The following is an 18,090-nucleotide window of genomic DNA, read 5'->3' as shown; positions in this document are numbered from 1 at the left end:
CCTCTCAGTCCTCCTCCTGCACACCCCTCTGTCCTCCTCCTGCACACCCCTCTGTCCTCCTCCTGCACACCCCTCTGTCCTCCTCCTGCACACCCCTCTGTCCTCCTCCTGCACACCCCTCTGTCCTCCTCCTGCACACCCCTCTGTCCTCCTCCTGCACACCCCTCTGTCCTCCTCCTCCTGCACACTCCTCTCTGTCCTCCTCCTCCTGCCCACTCCTTTCCATCCCATCTTTACAGATCTCACCTTCTCGGATGCAGACTCCTCAGATGCCTCCTCTCCTTCGCTGTCTAGGGGGAAGTTGATCCTGCGCTTGTGCTTCATCCTATCCGCCTCCTGCTGCGACATCTTTGCTCCTGCACGTGTTTCCGATGTTGTCCCTTTCTCTCGATCTAGGAGGTGAAGCACTTGGGGTAATGAAGATTCAAGATTCTGTCACAATGTGCGAGCGCCCCCTCTGGTCCCAGACACTTACCGTCCTCCTCCTCAGCAGGAGTGGAGGGTCGTGGCCTCTTCTGCTCGCCATCTTCACTCTCTGAGAGCTGCTTCCTCTTCACCTGCGTGGGTGGGTGAATAAAGTAAGGAGACAAGATCCAGAAGGGCCAGGTGACTCCCAAAACAAATGGAAGACAGGAGAGCCAAGACTCACCTTGAAGGAAGGAAGCCGCAGAGCCTCCCGGAGACCAGAACCAAAACCGAAACCTTCGGCACCTCCGCTCTTGGCCCAGTCCACAAGTGACAGAAGCCCAGGCTCCTTGGGTCGGCTCTTCTCCTTGTCTTCTTCCCGAGGAGCTGGTTTGGGCACATTTTGGAAAGGCTGCAGACAGAACATGGATTGGTGACCAGGATGCAGGTGTCTTACCTGATGGTGCCGGTATCCTCAGCCATCACTTACCTTCGCTTTCTCCTCCTTGCAATCCCACCATTCGTCGAAGGCTCGGAAGGCCACATTCTCCACCATCTTCCTGTTCAGATCTCTCTGCATTGTGCTCTTCATCTCCTGGATCAGAGAGGACAGCACACTCACGACGGTAGCCGCATGGGGGTCCACTTCTTGCACCCAGCCCATGGGCCGAGGCTCCTGGCCCAGAGTTCTATTTGTCCTGGTGGTGAGGTCCCTTAGTGGTAACAAGGGTTGGGGGTCTTGGGACGGGAAGTGGGGATATGCCCCACCAAACACCGGCTCGGTCATGAGTGGCAGCAGCTGTCGATGTCTGTGGGCCAGCAGGTGAGGGAGCAATGGTGGAGGGTAGGGCTCGTCAAACGACTGCCCCTTATCCAGCCTGCACTGCTGTAGGCGGCTGAGCATCTGCGTCTGCATCTGGAAAGACATGGACATGCCACCCCACTGGTTGCCCAGCCTGTTCACTAGTTCCATGGAGTTTACAAAGTCATAAATATGGGGAGCGGGCACTGCTGAAGAGGAGGCAGGGTCAAGAGGAGGAGGGGAGGCTGGTCGCCCCCCAAGTTCTCCAATCCGACCTCTGACAGCTGTGGGGGCCATGAGTGGATAAGCATTAGGGGCTTGATGGTGGGGGAGAGGGGGCATCGACAGAAGAGTTGTCGGGATAGTCTGAGATGGGTAAGTGCCCACAGGACCTGTGAGGTGGGGCACCATTTGATAAGGTGGGCCGGGAACTCCAGGCATCTCGATGGAAATTTCTTCATCTGAAATTTCCATGTCCTCTCCGGACGACAGCTGAGGAAACAGAAGAAAGCCATTAATAGACAGAACCTCCGAGAACTACCAAAATCTAAAGTAGAAAGCAAGGAAAATCCCAGTATGTAGCCGGCGCTCCCGTATCGAGATTCTCATAGATGTTATATATAAATATCTGCTTTATTGAGGTCATAAAAAAATTACAGGACAACTCGTTTCGACTCCTACAACCTGGAGTCTTCATCAGGTCATTAAAAAATAAATAATATCCGAGAACTACCAAAATCTATGCAAGACAAGAGGCAACATGAGGTGGGAATCCATATGTAACCAGACTAGCGTCAACACGAGACGGGACACACAGATGAGTACCAACACAAGACGGGACACACAGATGAGTACCAACACAAGACGGGACACACAGATGAGTACCAACACAAGACGGGATGCACAGATGAGTACCAACATGAGGCAGGACTCACAGATGAGTACCAACACAAGACGGGACACACAGATGAGTACCAACACAAGACGGGATGCACAGATGAGTACCAACACAAGACGGGATGCACAGATGAGTACCAACACAAGACGGGACGCACAGACGTAACCAGATGAGCGCCAACACGAGGCAGGACTCACAGATGAGTACCAACACAAGGCAGGACTCACAGATGAGTACCAACACGAGGCGGGACACACAGATGAGTACCAACACGAGGCAGGACTCACAGATGAGTACCAACACGAGGCAGGACTCACAGATGAGTATCAACACGAGGCGGGACACACAGATGAGTACCAACACGAGGCAGGACTCACAGATGAGTACCAACACGAGGCAGGACTCACAGATGAGTACCAACACGAGGCGGGACACACAGATGAGTACCAACACGAGGCAGGACTCACAGATGAGTACCAACACGAGGCAGGACTCACAGATGAGTACCAACACGAGGCAGGACTCACAGATGAGTACCAACACGAGGCGGGACACACAGATGAGTACCAACACGAGGCAGGACTCACAGATGAGTATCAACACGAGGCAGGACTCACAGATGAGTACCAACACGAGGCAGGACTCACAGATGAGTACCAACACGAGGCGGGACACACAGATGAGTACCAACACGAGGCGGGACTCACAGATGAGTACCAACACGAGGCGGGACACACAGATGAGTACCAACACGAGGCAGGACTCACAGATGAGTACCAACACGAGGCGGGACACACAGATGAGTACCAACACGAGGCAGGACTCACAGATGAGTATCAACACGAGGCAGGACTCACAGATGAGTACCAACACGAGGCAGGACTCACAGATGAGTACCAACACGAGGCGGGACACACAGATGAGTACCAACACGAGGCGGGACTCACAGATGAGTACCAACACGAGGCGGGACACACAGATGAGTACCAACACGAGGCAGGACTCACAGATGAGTACCAACACGAGGCGGGACACACAGATGAGTACTAACACCAGGCAGGACTCACAGATGAGTACCAACACGAGGCGGGACACACAGATGAGTACCAACACGAGGCAGGACTCACAGATGAGTACCAACACGAGGCGGGACACACAGATGAGTACCAACACGAGGCAGGACTCACAGATGAGTACCAACACGAGGCAGGACTCACAGATGAGTATCAACACGAGGCGGGACACACAGATGAGTACTAACACCAGGCAGGACTCACAGATGAGTACCAACACGAGGCAGGACTCACAGATGAGTACCAACACGAGGCGGGACACACAGATGAGTACCAACACGAGGCAGGACTCACAGATGAGTACCAACACGAGGCGGGACACACAGATGAGTACCAACACGAGGCAGGACACACAGATGAGTACCAACACGAGGTGGGACACACAGATGAGTACCAACACGAGGCGGGACACACAGATGAGTACTAACACCAGGCAGGACTCACAGATGAGTACCAACACGAGGCGGGACACACAGATGAGTACCAACACGAGGCAGGACTCACAGATGAGTACCAACACGAGGCGGGACACACAGATGAGTACCAACACGAGGCAGGACTCACAGATGAGTACCAACACGAGGCAGGACTCACAGATGAGTACCAACACGAGGCGGGACACACAGATGAGTACTAACACCAGGCAGGACTCACAGATGAGTACCAACACGAGGCGGGACACACAGATGAGTACCAACACGAGGCAGGACTCACAGATGAGTACCAACACAAGGCGGGACTCACAGATGAGTACCAACACGAGGCAGGACTCACAGATGAGTACCAACACAAGACGGGACGCACAGACGTAACCAGATGAGCGCCAACACGAGGCGGGACACACAGATGAGTACCAACACGAGGCAGGACTCACAGATGAGTACCAACACAAGGCGGGACACACAGATGAGTACCAACACGAGGCGGGACTCACAGATGAGTACCAACACAAGGCAGGACTCACAGATGAGTACTAACACCAGGCAGGACTCACAGATGAGTACCAACACGAGGCGGGACACACAGATGAGTACCAACACAAGACGGGATGCACAGACGTAACCAGATGAGCGCCAACACGAGGCGGGACACACAGATGAGTACCAACACGAGGCGGGACTCACAGATGAGTACCAACACAAGGCAGGACTCACAGATGAGTACTAACACCAGGCAGGACTCACAGATGAGTACCAACACGAGGCGGGACTCACAGATGAGTACCAACACGAGGCGGGACTCACAGATGAGTACTAACACGAGGCGGGACACACAGATGAGTACCAACACGAGGCAGGACTCACAGATGAGTACCAACACGAGGCGGGACACACAGATGAGTACCAACACGAGGCAGGACTCACAGATGAGTACCAACACGAGGCGGGACACACAGATGAGTACCAACACGAGGCAGGACTCACAGATGAGTACCAACACGAGGCAGGACTCACAGATGAGTACCAACAGGAGGCAGGACTCACAGATGAGTACCAACACGAGGCGGGACTCACAGATGATTACCAACACAAGACGGGACGCACAGACGTAACCAGATGACCGCAAACATGAGTCGGGACGCACAGACGTAACCAGAAGAGCGCCAACATGAGGCGGGACGCACAGCCGTAACCAGAAGAGCGCCAACATGAGGCGGGACGCACAGCCGTAACCAGAAGAGCGCCAACATGAGGCGGGACGCACAGACATAACCAGACGAGAGCCAACATGAGGCGGGACGCACAGACGTAACGAGACGAGCGCCAACATGAGGCGGGACGTACAGACGTAACGAGACGAGCGCCAACATGAGGCGGGACGCACAGCCGTAACCAGAAGAGCACCAACATGAGGCGGAACGCACAGCCGTAACCAGAAGAGCGCCAACATGAGTCGGGACGCACAGACGTAACGAGACGAGCGCCAACATGAGGCGGGACGCACAGACATAACCAGACGAGAGCCAACATGAGGCGGGACGCACAGATGTAACCAGATGACCGCAAACATGAGGTGGGATGCACAGACAAGTGCCAACATGAGTTGGGACGCACAGACGTAACCAGTCGACCGCAAACATGGGGCAGGACGCACAGATGTAACCAGACGAACGACAATACAAAGCGAGACACACGGATGCAACCAGAGGACACCAGCATGAGGTGGGACGCACAGACCTAACCAGACGAGCGCCAATACGCGGCAGGAAGCACAGGCGGAAGCAGACAAGTGCCAACACATGGCAGGATGCGCGGATGAAACCAGACATCATCCAACATGAGGCGAAACGCATGAAAGTAACCAGGCGCGTGGCAACATGACACACCATGCACAGATAGAAATAGACGAGCGCAAACACCAGGCGCAACGTGCAAAAGTAACCCGACGAGGTCCAACACGGCGTGGGACAAGCGAACGCTACTAGACTGGGTCCAACACAAGCCAGACAAGTGGATGTAATCAGATGTGCACCAAAACGAGGTGGGGCTCGCAAATGTAACTAGATGTGCAACAATACGAGGCGAGACACATGGACGCAACCTAACGACGTCCAACATGATAAGGTACACAGATATCAAACTCAAACAAAATGGTGAGTGCAGCTTTGGGTGTGGCTGGAGTAGAAGAGACGTTAGAGCTTGGGGTATAAGAGTGTGTCACCTTTTCTGATGTACGCGTGGTTTCTACTGGGGCCAGTGGGGTCTGGAGGGGCCGCACACAAGCCATGGGTTTCCAGGTACACCTCACAAGAGCACCAGGACTGCCCCGCTCATATTATACCCGGTCCCCACAATATTCAGTGACGATGACGCTTAGTGGACCGACACGCACGCAGACGTTTGGGTCGAGTTTCCAGCAAGTTGTCTTCTACTCCAGTCACATCCAGAGCTGCATTCACATACAGAGGTGATGGCCAGAAGTTCTAGTGTTTATTCCTTCTGTGTCCTCCAGTGAAAGCCATAAACTTTATCGTCAGCAGACTTGCAATCAATGGTCTCCTCTCTAGTTACACCCCAATCTCTCCTGCACCCTGTGAAGTGGCGCAGGCAGGGTCAGAGAGAACAGCCGGTGAAGGGAAGAGAGAGACTTGTACACAAGTCTGATTGCAGAATGATACCCCTGTGCAACGCCGAGACTAAAGGAGACGGACGCCTCTGGGAGAATTTCTTCTTTTTCCTATCACACATGCATTTTTGGCTAAAAGTCATTTTCACAATAGGGTTTCAATATATATTTCGTATAATTTCTCTCCTCCATCCATCCTCTATGTATCACTGTACATAGTGTGCAGAACAGGTTACCGGTGAGTCCATCAGCGAGCTCATTCTCTGGGATCTAATGCTCATTTTGTCACCATCCTCTATGCATCACCGTACATAGACAGGGAAATGAGTTACCTCCCAGTGCTCCATCGGGAGCGCACTGTTTGGTACTTCTTATTTCCTCTCATTCCATGTTTTTGTCCGATTTATTAAGTCGATTCCTCAATAGGTCTCAATCAGCTTTGAAAATGGCCCAGGAGAAGAGAGATCAGTGTTACAGCCCTAAGGAGGAGCTCATTCTGATATGTACAGAGATACACAGAGGATATGGAATAGAGAGAGACCAGTGTTACAGCCCTAAGGAGGAGCTCATTCTGATATGTACAGAGATACACAGAGGATGTGGAATAGAGAGAGAGACCAGTGTTACAGCCCTGAGGAGGAGCTCATTCTGATATGTACAGAGATACACAGAGGATATGGAATAGAGAGAGACCAGTGTTACAGCCCTAAGGAGGAGCTCATTCTGATATGTACAGAGATACACAGAGGATATGGAATAGAGAGAGACCAGTGTTACAGCCCTAAGGAGGAGCTCATTCTGATATGTACAGAGATACACAGAGGATGTGGAATAGAGAGAGAGACCAGTGTTACAGCCCTGAGGAGGAGCTCATTCTGATATGTACAGAGATACACAGAGGATATGGAATAGAGAGAGACCAGTGTTACAGCCCTAAGGAGGAGCTCATTCTGATATGTACAGAGATAACCAGAGGATATGGAATAGAGAGAGACCAGTGTTACAGCCCTAAGGAGGAGCTCATTCTGATATGTACAGAGATACACAGAGGATGTGGAATAGAGAGACCAATGTTACAGCCCTGAGGAGGAGCTCATTCTGATATGTACAGAGATACACAGAGGATATGGAATAGAGAGAGACCAGTGTTACAGCCCTAAGGAGGAGCTCATTCTGATATGTACAGAGATAACCAGAGGATATGGAATAGAGAGAGACCAGTGTTACAGCCCTAAGGAGGAGCTCATTCTGATATGTACAGAGATACACAGAGGATATGGAATAGAGAGAGACCAGTGTTACAGCCCTAAGGAGGAGCTCATTCTGATATGTACAGAGATAACCAGAGGATATGGAATAGAGAGAGACCAGTGTTACAGCCCTAAGGAGGAGCTCATTCTGATATGTACAGAGATACACAGAGGATATGGAATAGAGAGAGACCAGTGTTACAGCCCTGAGGAGGAGCTCATTCTGATATGTACAGAGATACACAGAGGATGTGGAATAGAGAGACCAATGTTACAGCCCTGAGGAGAAGCTCATTCTGATATGTACAGAGATACACAGAGGATATGGAATACAGAGAGACCAGTGTTACAGCCCTGAGGAGAAGCTCATTCTGACATGTACAGAGATACACAGAGGATGTGGAATAGAGAGACCAATGTTACAGCCCTGAGGAGGAGCTCATTCTGACATGTACAGAGATACACAGAGAATGTAGAAGAGAGATCGGTGTTACAGCCCTGAGGAGAAGCTCATTCTGATACGTAGAGATACACAGAGGATGTAGAATAGAGAGACCAGTGTTACAGGCCTGAGAAGCTCATTCTGATATGTACAGAGATACACAGAGGATGTGGAATAGAGAGACCAGTATTACAGCCCTGAGGAGCTCATTCTGATATGTACAGAAATACACAGAGGATGTAGAAGAGAGAGCAGTGTTACAGACCAGAGAATTACCTCCCTCATCTGGATCACTTGATAACATATTATGCAATGTGCCATGTACTGTGATACACAGAGGATGCAGAAGATGGTTTGGGAAAAGGGAGATAACTGACAGACCTGAGACAGACTCAGCCTGCCGTCTATGTACAGTGATAGAGGATGCAGAAAATGGTTCAGAAACGCCATAAGAGATGCAGACCTGAGGAGGATCTCATTCTGTTACGTACTGTGATACATAGAGGATGTAGAAAACACAAGCTGAAACATTTCTAATTAAACCCAATTACAAACATGACTTTCAGCCAAGAAAAAAAAATACATGCATGTAAGAAACAAAAAAGCTTCTGATGGGATCCATATTCTTTAAAGGGATTGTCCAAAAGTATGAAAACTTCACTACTGCCCTTATAAGATAAAAAGCAAGCACTTACTAATGAAGCTGTGCACATTTCTGCCAATTTAATAGGTGGATAGGCCCCTGATTAAGGTTCAGACACTTTGGGCTGATGATTGGAGACGACTATTCTACTACATTGCCAAAATGGAGACGTAACGTGATCTTGGACGTTTAAGGGCGGCTGTGAGGTGCCGTCACAGAGGGAGAACGGGCCGCACGGCAGTCGGACTAACACGTCCAGGGCTGTTGCGGCTTCACGTGACGATTCCCTGCTTTCCGAAAACTTCCGAGATCAAGTGATCGCTCCTATGTCCTGGTGACCTAGGATACCGGCTTATGAAAAGTGATTAGTAAATGCTTGATGTTCTATTATAAAAGGCAGCGGGAAGGTCGTTTTCTGCCTCCGGAGTTAACACAAGGTACGGGCATTGATGGCGGCGGTGGCTTTCTTCAGGACGTGACACATTTCAGGCAGATATATTTAATCTACACATAAATAAACAATGGCCGATCACCGCGGCGGACGAAGCAGAGGAGGAACAGCGGGAACGTCCTGCATTTTGCTGCCTTAAAGGGACGTTACTGCCCAAAAAAAAAAAAGAGAATCACAAGTCTGTGCTGTAGAAACAAAACAAACAAACAAAAAAGTCCTGTCAGCTGAAGGCGTCGCGGCCCCGTGGTCCTCTGGAGTCCCTGCTGCGGATTGGTTAGTATGTGCGATCCCTGAAGCCGTCCGTGTACGTGAGGGCGCGACGGCCGCGAGAGAACAAGAGGCCGGGGCGGCACTTTGGTGAGACAGCAAAATAAGCAGGGTGTTACACAGCGGCACACATGACACCAGAGAGCAATCGCACAGCATTTCATTATATTCTAAGCTCTGGATGCCACCTGCAGTATAAAGAATGGAGGGTTTTATGATTGTTGTAACGGCTTTGCAGCCATAACAATGAGAATGAACCCTCCCTTCTTTACAGTGCAGGCTGCACTCACACTGCATTCTGGATTTCATCCCTCACCGACCCTAGACTAGCAGCTGGGCCACAAACCCTCAGTTGTCCGGGCAGCGCTCAGGTGGGGAGGCAGATGGGTTGGCCAGGCCTGAGCAGATCTCCAGCCATCGTTTAGGATCAGTGTGTGATACATAGGGAAGGTTTGGCATCTTACCCGCTCTTGCCCGTTTGCCGTCGTCCTGCCGATGTCACTGAACCTCAGAATGGCCTCTGCTGACACATCCTCGAAGCTGGCGGGCGGAGGAGGGGTGTAGGGACCGTGCACAGGCGGTGGGACCTCTTCATGGACTGTGGCCTCCTGTCCACCACCCTCGGTAGTTCCTTCATCCTCTTCCTCGGTGTCAGAGGGGAGGAAGGAGAATTTGGAGCGTTGCTCCTTCAGGAGCGCCTCGATGCGAGAATCCAGGCTGCTGCTGTGCTGGGTGAACGGCAGGCTCTCAGAGATACCGTCAGGGAGCGGAGAACATGACCGGGCGGGTGAAGGGGGCGGCGAGCAGGCTGGAAGTGGTGGAGGCGGTGGTGGAGGCTCCCAGCCTTCAGAGGGTGGAGGAGGAGGATGCGGTACAGAGGAGGAGGGAGGGGATGGAGGAAGGGGCGGGTGGGCCATTCTGTAGTCACGGTCAGGGTGAGGGTCATCGGGTGGAAGTGGTGGAGGGGTGGGTAGCGGTGGGGTCCCAGGAAAGCGATGCAAGGGCGGCTCTTCTGGGGGTGGTGGCGGTTTACGGTGACGAGAGCGGTAGGACTGTGGGGAGGAGCGGTGCTGGTGGTGGTGGTAACGTCTGTGGGAGCTGTCGTGCTGTGAGGAGGAGGACGAGGTCGTGGAGGACGACGTGCCGGGAGAGTAGTGGTGTCCGGACCGGCGAGAGTATGAATCGCCAGTGCTGTTCTCGTGCCGCCGTGACTTATATCCTGAGGAGTCCTGGGAGCTGGAATGGCTGGGGGTCCCCTGCCTGAGAGAAAAAAAGGAGAGTGTCATACAACCGGCCTGGATACTGGACCCCCGGACCTGATACAGACCCCGACCACAACATAGTGGAAAGCTCATCCCTCTGCCTGACCTGAAGATATCGCATGTGACCCTGACCGAGCGTCCGCTAACCAACCTGTGGGAAAACTACAACCCCCAGCATACCTGGACAGAAAACAGCGGAAGAGTCACAGGACAGAGACAGGGGCAGCATATGCTGATGTCACAAGGCAGCACCCCATATATACACGTGTAGACCGGTGTATACCCAGTGCTGCCCCCAATCTACATACGGTCTGATGAGGTCTCACCTGCTAGAATAGGCAGAGTCCTGAGAGTAGGGCGTCCCGGCCCTCGGAGTGTATGGTGTGCCCTGTGAGGAGGAGACCGACGGGGTGTACTGGCTGTAGGTGGATCCCAGGTCTTGAGAAGATGGCGTACCATTGCCGGGAACCAACGTGGTATCACTGGACAGGCGGCGCCGGCAGTCAACCTAAAGACAAAGGAGAGGTTTATGTAGCAGGATGCCCTGGTGACTGCACAGACTCAGTCCAAAGTGAATGCTCACCGGCTCCGGAGGCCTCTCCTCCACCCACTGGCTGGTGGTGGGAACGGTCTGGGGGTTATAGGATCCGCTGACGATTAGGTCGTAGTATTTCTGTCGTTGCTGACCTGTAAAAAGATGACAATCTGCTGAGAACCTGATGGTGCTGGTGTAATGCCTCTATTCAACTGGGGCAGGGTCACACATGGATCATTGAACAGTGAAAATCCCCAGTAAGTGGGCGACATCTGATGTGGGTTCTATATGTGACTGTGACCCTGACTGACCTCGTGTCCTACCCTGCAGTCACGATCTGAAAAAAATGGCAATTTTGGCATTTTCTATTCCTTTTTTCCTTACAGCATTTACTGTCACAATTATTTTATGTTTTGACAAATTGGACGTGTACCGATACGGCGACACCAATATGAGCTTCTCTCTTTTTCGCTTTTCTCCATTTTTTTTTTTTTTTATTTCTTCATTTTTTGATGGGGAGTTTAATTATTATGGTGATTTTTTATTTTATTTTACATTTCCCTTAACTGTTAGCAGAAGATACCCCGATCCCAACTCCGTCCCCATCCCACATTTACCTCGGGTGTCGAGTTCTGCGTGGATGATGTTGCCCATGACGGACGTGTTGTGAAGGTGGGTAACGGTCTCCCTTGCGGCTCGGGAACTGGAAAAAAGGACCTTCGCCAGGCCGAGGTGCTTGCGAGATTTAGGGTGCAGCAGGATATCCACATCTTCCACGTCCCCGAATTTGCGGCACATTTCTTTTAGGAAGAGTTCACGCACGTTGTCGTTCAGGTGTGCGAAGGTGACCTCCTTCTGCGGGAGCTGCCCGACGTAAAACTCATCAAACTGGACGGGAAAGTAGAGAACAATGTATTGAGGATCACAAAACACGACCTGTGAAGAATCTGAAGAGCCGTCCCCTCCCCCGATGAGCCACTCGGGGCCAGTACCTTAAATTTAGGAACGGGAAGGGACACATCTCGAGGTTTACTCCACAGCCGGTGCTGCCGAGGATCCCGTAAGTCTCCGACTGGAAGATACGTTCCATCCTGTGAAAGGAGATAGAATCAGTGAACACTGCTGAATGCTGGGGACTGCTACCGCCGGAACAGAGACAAAGCCACCGCGGGGACAGAGGCACGGCACAGAGCCACTAGACCAGAGGTGCCGCCGCCGGAACAGAGGCACCACACAGAGCCGCCACTGCTGGGACACAAGCTCTGCACAACTACTGGAACAGAACTGGTGCACATTGGCACGCACTCCCCAGAGAGACCACCACACTATGTGCCTCTTACCTTGATGTCGAAGTGCACTCCATCGTAGCGGTAAACCTTCTGTGCGGCTTTTCGGAGAGCGGGGTCAAGCAGCAGTTTGTAACTCGTCCACTGGAAGTCAGCCGTTCTGTGACTCTCGCCCTCGGGCTCCATCTGGGGACATCTGACCTGTGAAGGGGGTAAAAGTGATGAGCACAAGGGCCCCTGAAAAGCAGACACCAGAGAGCAAAGGGGCTCCCTGAGAAGAAGACACTAGAGAGCAAAGTGGACTCCGAGGAGCACACACCAGAGGGCACAGGGGCCTCCCCGAGGAGCAGACACCAGAGGGCGCAGGGGCCTCCCCGAGGAGCAGACACCAGAGGGCGCAGGGGCCTCCCCGAGGAGCAGACACCAGAGGGCGCAGGGGCCTCCCCGAGGAGCAGACACCAGAGGGCGCAGGGGCCTCCCCGAGGAGCAGACACCAGAAGGCGCAGGGGCCTCCCCGAGGAGCAGACACCAGAGGGCGCAGGGGCCTCCCCGAGGAGCAGACACCAGAGGGCGCAGGGGCCTCCCCGAGGAGCAGACACCAGAGGGCGCAGGGGCCTCCCGAGGAGCAGACACCAGAGGGCGCAGGAGCCTCCCCGAGGAGCAGACACCAGAGGGCGCAGGGGCCTCCCGAGGAGCAGACACCAGAGGGTGCAGACACCAGAGGGCGCAGGAGCCTCCGAGGAGCAGACACCAGAGGGCGCAGGAGCCTCCCGAGGAGCAGACACCAGAGGGTGCAGACACCAGAGGGCGCAGGAGCCTCCGAGGAGCAGACACCAGAGGGCGCAGGGGCCTCACCGAGGAGCAGACACCAGAGGGCGCAGGGGCCTCCCCGAGGAGCAGACTCTCGGCGCCCATTTCTCTCCGTCATCACCCATCTCACTTTCATCAGTGCCCGTTTCTCTATTCATCAATGCCCATCTCTTCCTTCCCCTCAACACCCTCCTCTCTCTCCATAAGCACCAGTCTCTCTCTCCTCGTCAGCGCCTCCGTCTCTCTCTTCCTCTCAGTCGCTGTCTCTCCCTCTGTCTCCCCCTCGGTCTCTCTCTGTATCCTTCTCAGTCGCTGTCTCTCTCTTTCCCCCCCTCAGTCGCTGTCTCTCTCTTTCTCCCCCTCAGTCACTGTCTCTCTCTTTCTCCCCCTCAGCCACTGTCTCTCCCTCTGTCTCCCCCTCAGTCGCTGTCTCTCTTTCTTCCCCTCAGTCGCTGTCTCTCTCTTTCTTCCCCGCAGTCTCTTTTGCTTTCTCCCCCTCAGTCTCTTTCTTCCCCTCAGTCTCTTTCTTCTTCCCCTCAGTCTGTCTCTTTCTTCCTCCCCCTCAGTCTGTCTTTCTTACTCCCCCTCAGTCTCTTTCTTCTTTCTTCCCCTCAGTTTTTGTCTCTTTCTTTCTCCCCCTGTCTCTCGCTTTCTCTTCCCCTCAGTCTCTGTCACTTTCTCCCCCTCAGTCTGTCTCTCTCTCCCCATCAGTCTCTCTCTTTCTTCCCCTCAGTCTCTCTCTTTCTTCCCCTCAGTCTCTCTCTTTCTTCCCCTCAGTCTCTCTTTCTTCCCCTCAGTCTCTCTCTTTCTTCCCCTCAGTCTCTCTCTTTCTTCCCCTCAGTCTCTCTCTTTCTTCCCCTCAGTCTCTCTCTTTCTTCCCCTCAGTCTCTCTCTTTCTTCCCCTCAGTCTCTCTCTTTCTTCCCCTCAGTCTCTCTCTTTCTTCCCCTCAGTCTCTCTCTCTTTCTTCCCCTCAGTCTCTCTCTCTTTCTTCCCCTCAGTCTCTCTCTCTTTCTTCCCCTCAGTCTCTCTCTCTTTCTTCCCCTCAGTCTCTCTCTCTTTCTTCCCCTCAGTCTCTCTCTCTCTTTCTTCCCCTCAGTCTCTCTCTCTCTTTCTTCCCCTCAGTCTCTCTCTCTCTTTCTTCCCCTCAGTCTCTCTCTCTTTCTTCCCCTCAGTCTCTCTCTCTTTCTTCCCCTCAGTCTCTTTCTCCCCCTCAGTCATTGTCTCTCTCTCTCCCACACAGACTCTCTTTCTTCCCCTCAGTCTCCCTCTCCCTCAGTCTCTCTCTTTCTCCCCCACAGTCTCAGTCTCTCTCTTTCTCCCCCTCAGTCTCCCTCTCTCCCTCAGTCTCTCTCTTTATCCCCCAGTCTCTCTCTTCCTCTCAGTCTGTCTTTCTCCCCCTCAGTCTCTCTCTTTCTCCCCCTCAGTCTCCGTCTCTCCCTCAGTCTCTCTCTCCCCCTCAGTCTCTCTCAGTCTCTCTCCCCCTCAGTCTCCGTCTCTCCCTCAGTCTCCGTCTCTCCCTCAGTCTCTCTCCCCCTCAGTCTCCGTCTCTCCCTCAGTCTCTCTTTCTCCCCCTCAGTCTCTCTCTCTCTCCCCCTCAGTCTCCGTCTCTCCCTCAGTCTCTCTCTTTCTCCCCCTGTCTCCGTCTCTCCCTCAGTCTCTCTTTCTCCCCCTCAGTCTCTCTCTCTCTCCCCCTCAGTCTCCGTCTCTCCCTCAGTCTCTCTCTTTCTCCCCCTCAGTCTCTGTCTCTCCCTCAGTCTCTCTCTCTCTCTCTCCCCTTCAGTCTCCGTCTCTCCCTCAGTCTCCCTCTCTCCCTCAGTCTCCCTCTCTCCCTCAGTCTCCCTCTCTCCCTCAGTCTCCCTCTCTCCCTCAGTCTCCCTCTCTCCCTCAGTCTCCCTCAGTCTCTCTTTATCCCCCAGTCTCTCTCTTCCTCTCAGTCTGTCTTTCTCCCCCACAGTCTCAGTCTCTCCCTCAGTCTCTCTTTCTCCCCCTCAGTCTCCGTCTCTCCCTCAGTCTCTCTCTTTATCCCTCAGTCTCTCTCTTTCTCCCCCTCAGTCCGTCTCTTTCTCCCCCTCAGTCCGTCTCTTTCTCCCCCTCAGTCTCCGTCTCTCCCTCAGTCTCTCTCTTTCTTCCCGTCAGTCTCCGTCTCTCCCTCAGTCTCTCTCTTTATCCCTCAGTCTTTCTTTCTCCCCCTCAGTCTCCGTCTTTCTCCCCCTCAGTCCGTCTCTTTCTCCCCCTCAGTCCGTCTCTTTCTCCCCCTCAGTCCGTCTCTTTCTCCCCCTCAGTCCGTCTCTTTCTCCCCCTCAGTCCGTCTCTTTCTCCCCCTCAGTCCGTCTCTTTCTCCCCCTCAGTCTCCGTCTCTCCCTCAGTCTCTCTCTTTCTTCCCCTCAGTCTCCGTCTCTCCCTCAGTCTCTCTCTTTATCCCTCAGTCTTTCTTTCTCCCCCTCAGTCTCCGTCTCTCCCTCAGTCCGTCTCTTTCTCCCCCTCAGTCCGTCTCTTTCTCCCCCTCAGTCTCTCTCTTTCTCCCCCTCAGTCTCCGTCTCTCCCTCAGTCTCTCTCTTTCTCCCCCTCAGTCTCTGTCTTTCTCCTCCTCAGTCCGTCTCTTTCTCCCCCTCAGTCTCTGTCTCTCCCTCAGTCTCTCTCTTTCTCCCCCTCAGTCTCTGTCTCTCCCTCAGTCTCCGTCTCTCCCTCAGTCTCTGTCTTTCTCCCCCTCAGTCTCTGTCTTTCTCCCCCTCAGTCTCTGTCTTTCTCCCCCTCAGTCTCTGTCTTTCTCCCCCTCAGTCTCTGTCTTTCTCCCCCTCAGTCTCTGTCTTTCTCCCCCTCAGTCTCTGTCTTTCTCCCCCTCAGTCTCTGTCTTTCTCCCCCTCAGTCTCTGTCTTTCTCCCCCTCAGTCTCTGTCTTTCTCCCCCTCAGTCTCTGTCTTTCTCCCCCTCAGTCTCTGTCTTTCTCCCCCTCAGTCTCCGTCTCTCCCTCAGTCTCCGTCTCTCCCTCAGTCTCTCTCTTTCTCCCCCAGTCTCTGTCTTTCTCCCCCTCAGTCTCTGTCTTTCTCCCCCTCAGTCTCTGTCTTTCTCCCCCTCAGTCTCCGTCTCTCCCTCAGTCTCCGTCTCTCCCTCAGTCTCCGTCTCTCCCTCAGTCTCTGTCTTTCTCCCCCTCAGTCTCCGTCTCTCCCTCAGTCTCTGTCTTTCTCCCCCTCAGTCTCCGTCTCTCCCTCAGTCTCCGTCTCTCCCTCAGTCCGTCTCTTTCTCCCCCTCAGTCTCCGTCTCTCCCTCAGTCTCCGTCTCTCCCTCAGTCTCTGTCTCTCCCTCAGTCTCTGTCTTTCTCCCCCTCAGTCTCCGTCTCTCCCTCAGTCTCCGTCTCTCCCTCAGTCTCTGTCTTTCTCCCCCTCAGTCTCCGTCTCTCCCTCAGTCTCCGTCTCTCCCTCAGTCTCCGTCTCTCCCTCAGTCTCCGTCTCTCCCTCAGTCTCTCTCTTTCTCCCCCAGTCTCTCTCTTTCTCCCCCTCAGTCTCCGTCTTTCTCCCCCTCAGTCTCTGTCTCTCCCTCAGTCTCTCTCTTTCTCCCCCACAGTCTCCGTCTCTCTCTTTCTCCCCCACAGTCTCAGTCTTCCTCTCCTCTCTCGGTGCCTTTTCCTCCCTCTGTATCTCACCCTCGGTAGCAGTCTCGGTCCCTCCTGCAGTCTCGGTCCCTCCTGCAGTCTCGCTCTCTGTCAGTCTCCGTCTCTCTCTCCCGCCCCCGGCTCCGCGCTGTCTCGGTCGTGCTCGTCTCTTTAGCAGCGGTCTCCCGGGCGTCTCTGGGCTGCAGGGCAGCCGCTCTCTCACCTGACTGTCTCTCCGCTCCCGGCTGTCTCTTCCCCCGGATCCTCTGTGTCTCAGTAACGCCTCCTGCATCCTGGACCTGCACTTTCGCCGCAGCGCGGCCCTTTCGTCACCGGCTCCTCCGCTGTCCCCGGAATTATTCCGTTCACTTCCCCACGACAGTCTCCGCCCTCGGCAGCCGTCTATCCTCCCGCCGGAAGCCCCCGTTATTAATATATCCGTATTTACATTCGTGACGAATCTGGGGCGTAAGAGATAGCTTTACTTGCTCCGCTCAACTTCCGCCGCACTTTCCATACAAAGATCTAAAAATCCAATTATTTTTATATCCTCCCGTTTTGCTTCTTTTCTGGACAAATTCACACAGACAAATCGGTTTCGGCAGAAATAAATATTAAATTTTTGATATTTCCTAGCGGCACTGTGAAGAATCTGCGGCGGCGGATGCGATTATAAACGGCGACATCTGAGGCGGAGCCGCGGCGGCTTGTACCATAGAGTCCGGGGCAGATAGGACAGAGCGCTGTGACTCTCCCAAACTATACAGTATTTTATTTCTCAGGAATAACTTTATTTGTCACTGGACGTTGAACAATTGTTACAGTGAACACATATCTAAACAATGGTGGGTGAGGGGTTCACATATTTATTGCTATGAATAGGTCTGCCTGGTATCAGCATGTGCATCTTATTTTGATCATTTCAACATTTGGTCTATTTTTCCTTTAAGTTGCCATGGTAACGTGCTTCATAAGAGCCTGTCCTCGAAGTCCTTACCTCCGGCTCATACACCTGTGTGCACACCATGCGGATTTAGTTCGGATCCGCAGCGTTTTTTTCCGCGCAGAAACGCTGCAGATCCGCAAAGTGATTTACAGTACAATGTAAATCAATAGAAAAAAAAATGCTGTGCTGATGGTGCGGAAAAATCCGCATGAAAAACGCTGTGGATCAAAAGAAGGAGAATGTCACTTCTTTTGTGCAGAACTGCAGCGTTTCTGAACCATTCCATTATAGAAATCAGCAGAGGTAAAAAAAAAATCAGAAAATCCGCAACAATTCAGCAACAAAGACGCGTCAAATCTGCAGCT

The 18,090-nt window shown here is 53.1% G+C and overlaps 1 protein-coding gene across 3 annotated transcripts in view; it reads right to left on the bottom strand.

Moving 5' to 3' along the window:
- The window catches only part of SETD1A (SET domain containing 1A, histone lysine methyltransferase), a 29,231-nt gene extending 12,032 nt beyond the window's left edge, over positions 1–17,199 (bottom strand). The window contains exons 1-11 of one of the 3 annotated variants that reach the window (XM_077273877.1): positions 17,003–17,199; positions 12,435–12,581; positions 12,087–12,185; positions 11,712–11,982; positions 11,143–11,246; positions 10,886–11,067; positions 9,762–10,557; positions 896–1,699; positions 650–817; positions 476–557; positions 247–392 (exon numbers count right to left, since the gene is read on the bottom strand). In XM_077273877.1, coding sequence (XP_077129992.1) covers positions 247–392; positions 476–557; positions 650–817; positions 896–1,699; positions 9,762–10,557; positions 10,886–11,067; positions 11,143–11,246; positions 11,712–11,982; positions 12,087–12,185; positions 12,435–12,581; positions 17,003–17,071 — 2,868 coding nt within the window. In that variant the 5' untranslated portion in view covers positions 17,072–17,199. Of the gene's footprint in view, positions 1–246; positions 393–475; positions 558–649; positions 818–895; positions 1,700–9,761; positions 10,558–10,885; positions 11,068–11,142; positions 11,247–11,711; positions 11,983–12,086; positions 12,186–12,434; positions 12,582–13,235; positions 13,389–16,830; positions 16,909–17,002 lie in introns of those variants that run through there. The other 2 variants (XM_077273879.1, XM_077273878.1) reach the window with 2 other exon arrangements.
- Between the last annotated feature and the right edge of the window lie 891 nt (positions 17,200–18,090).

Source organism: Ranitomeya variabilis, chromosome 7, assembly GCF_051348905.1.
Source record: "Ranitomeya variabilis isolate aRanVar5 chromosome 7, aRanVar5.hap1, whole genome shotgun sequence".
Lineage (NCBI taxonomy): Eukaryota > Metazoa > Chordata > Amphibia > Anura > Dendrobatidae > Ranitomeya > Ranitomeya variabilis.
This window is presented reverse-complemented; position numbering and strand designations above follow the sequence as displayed.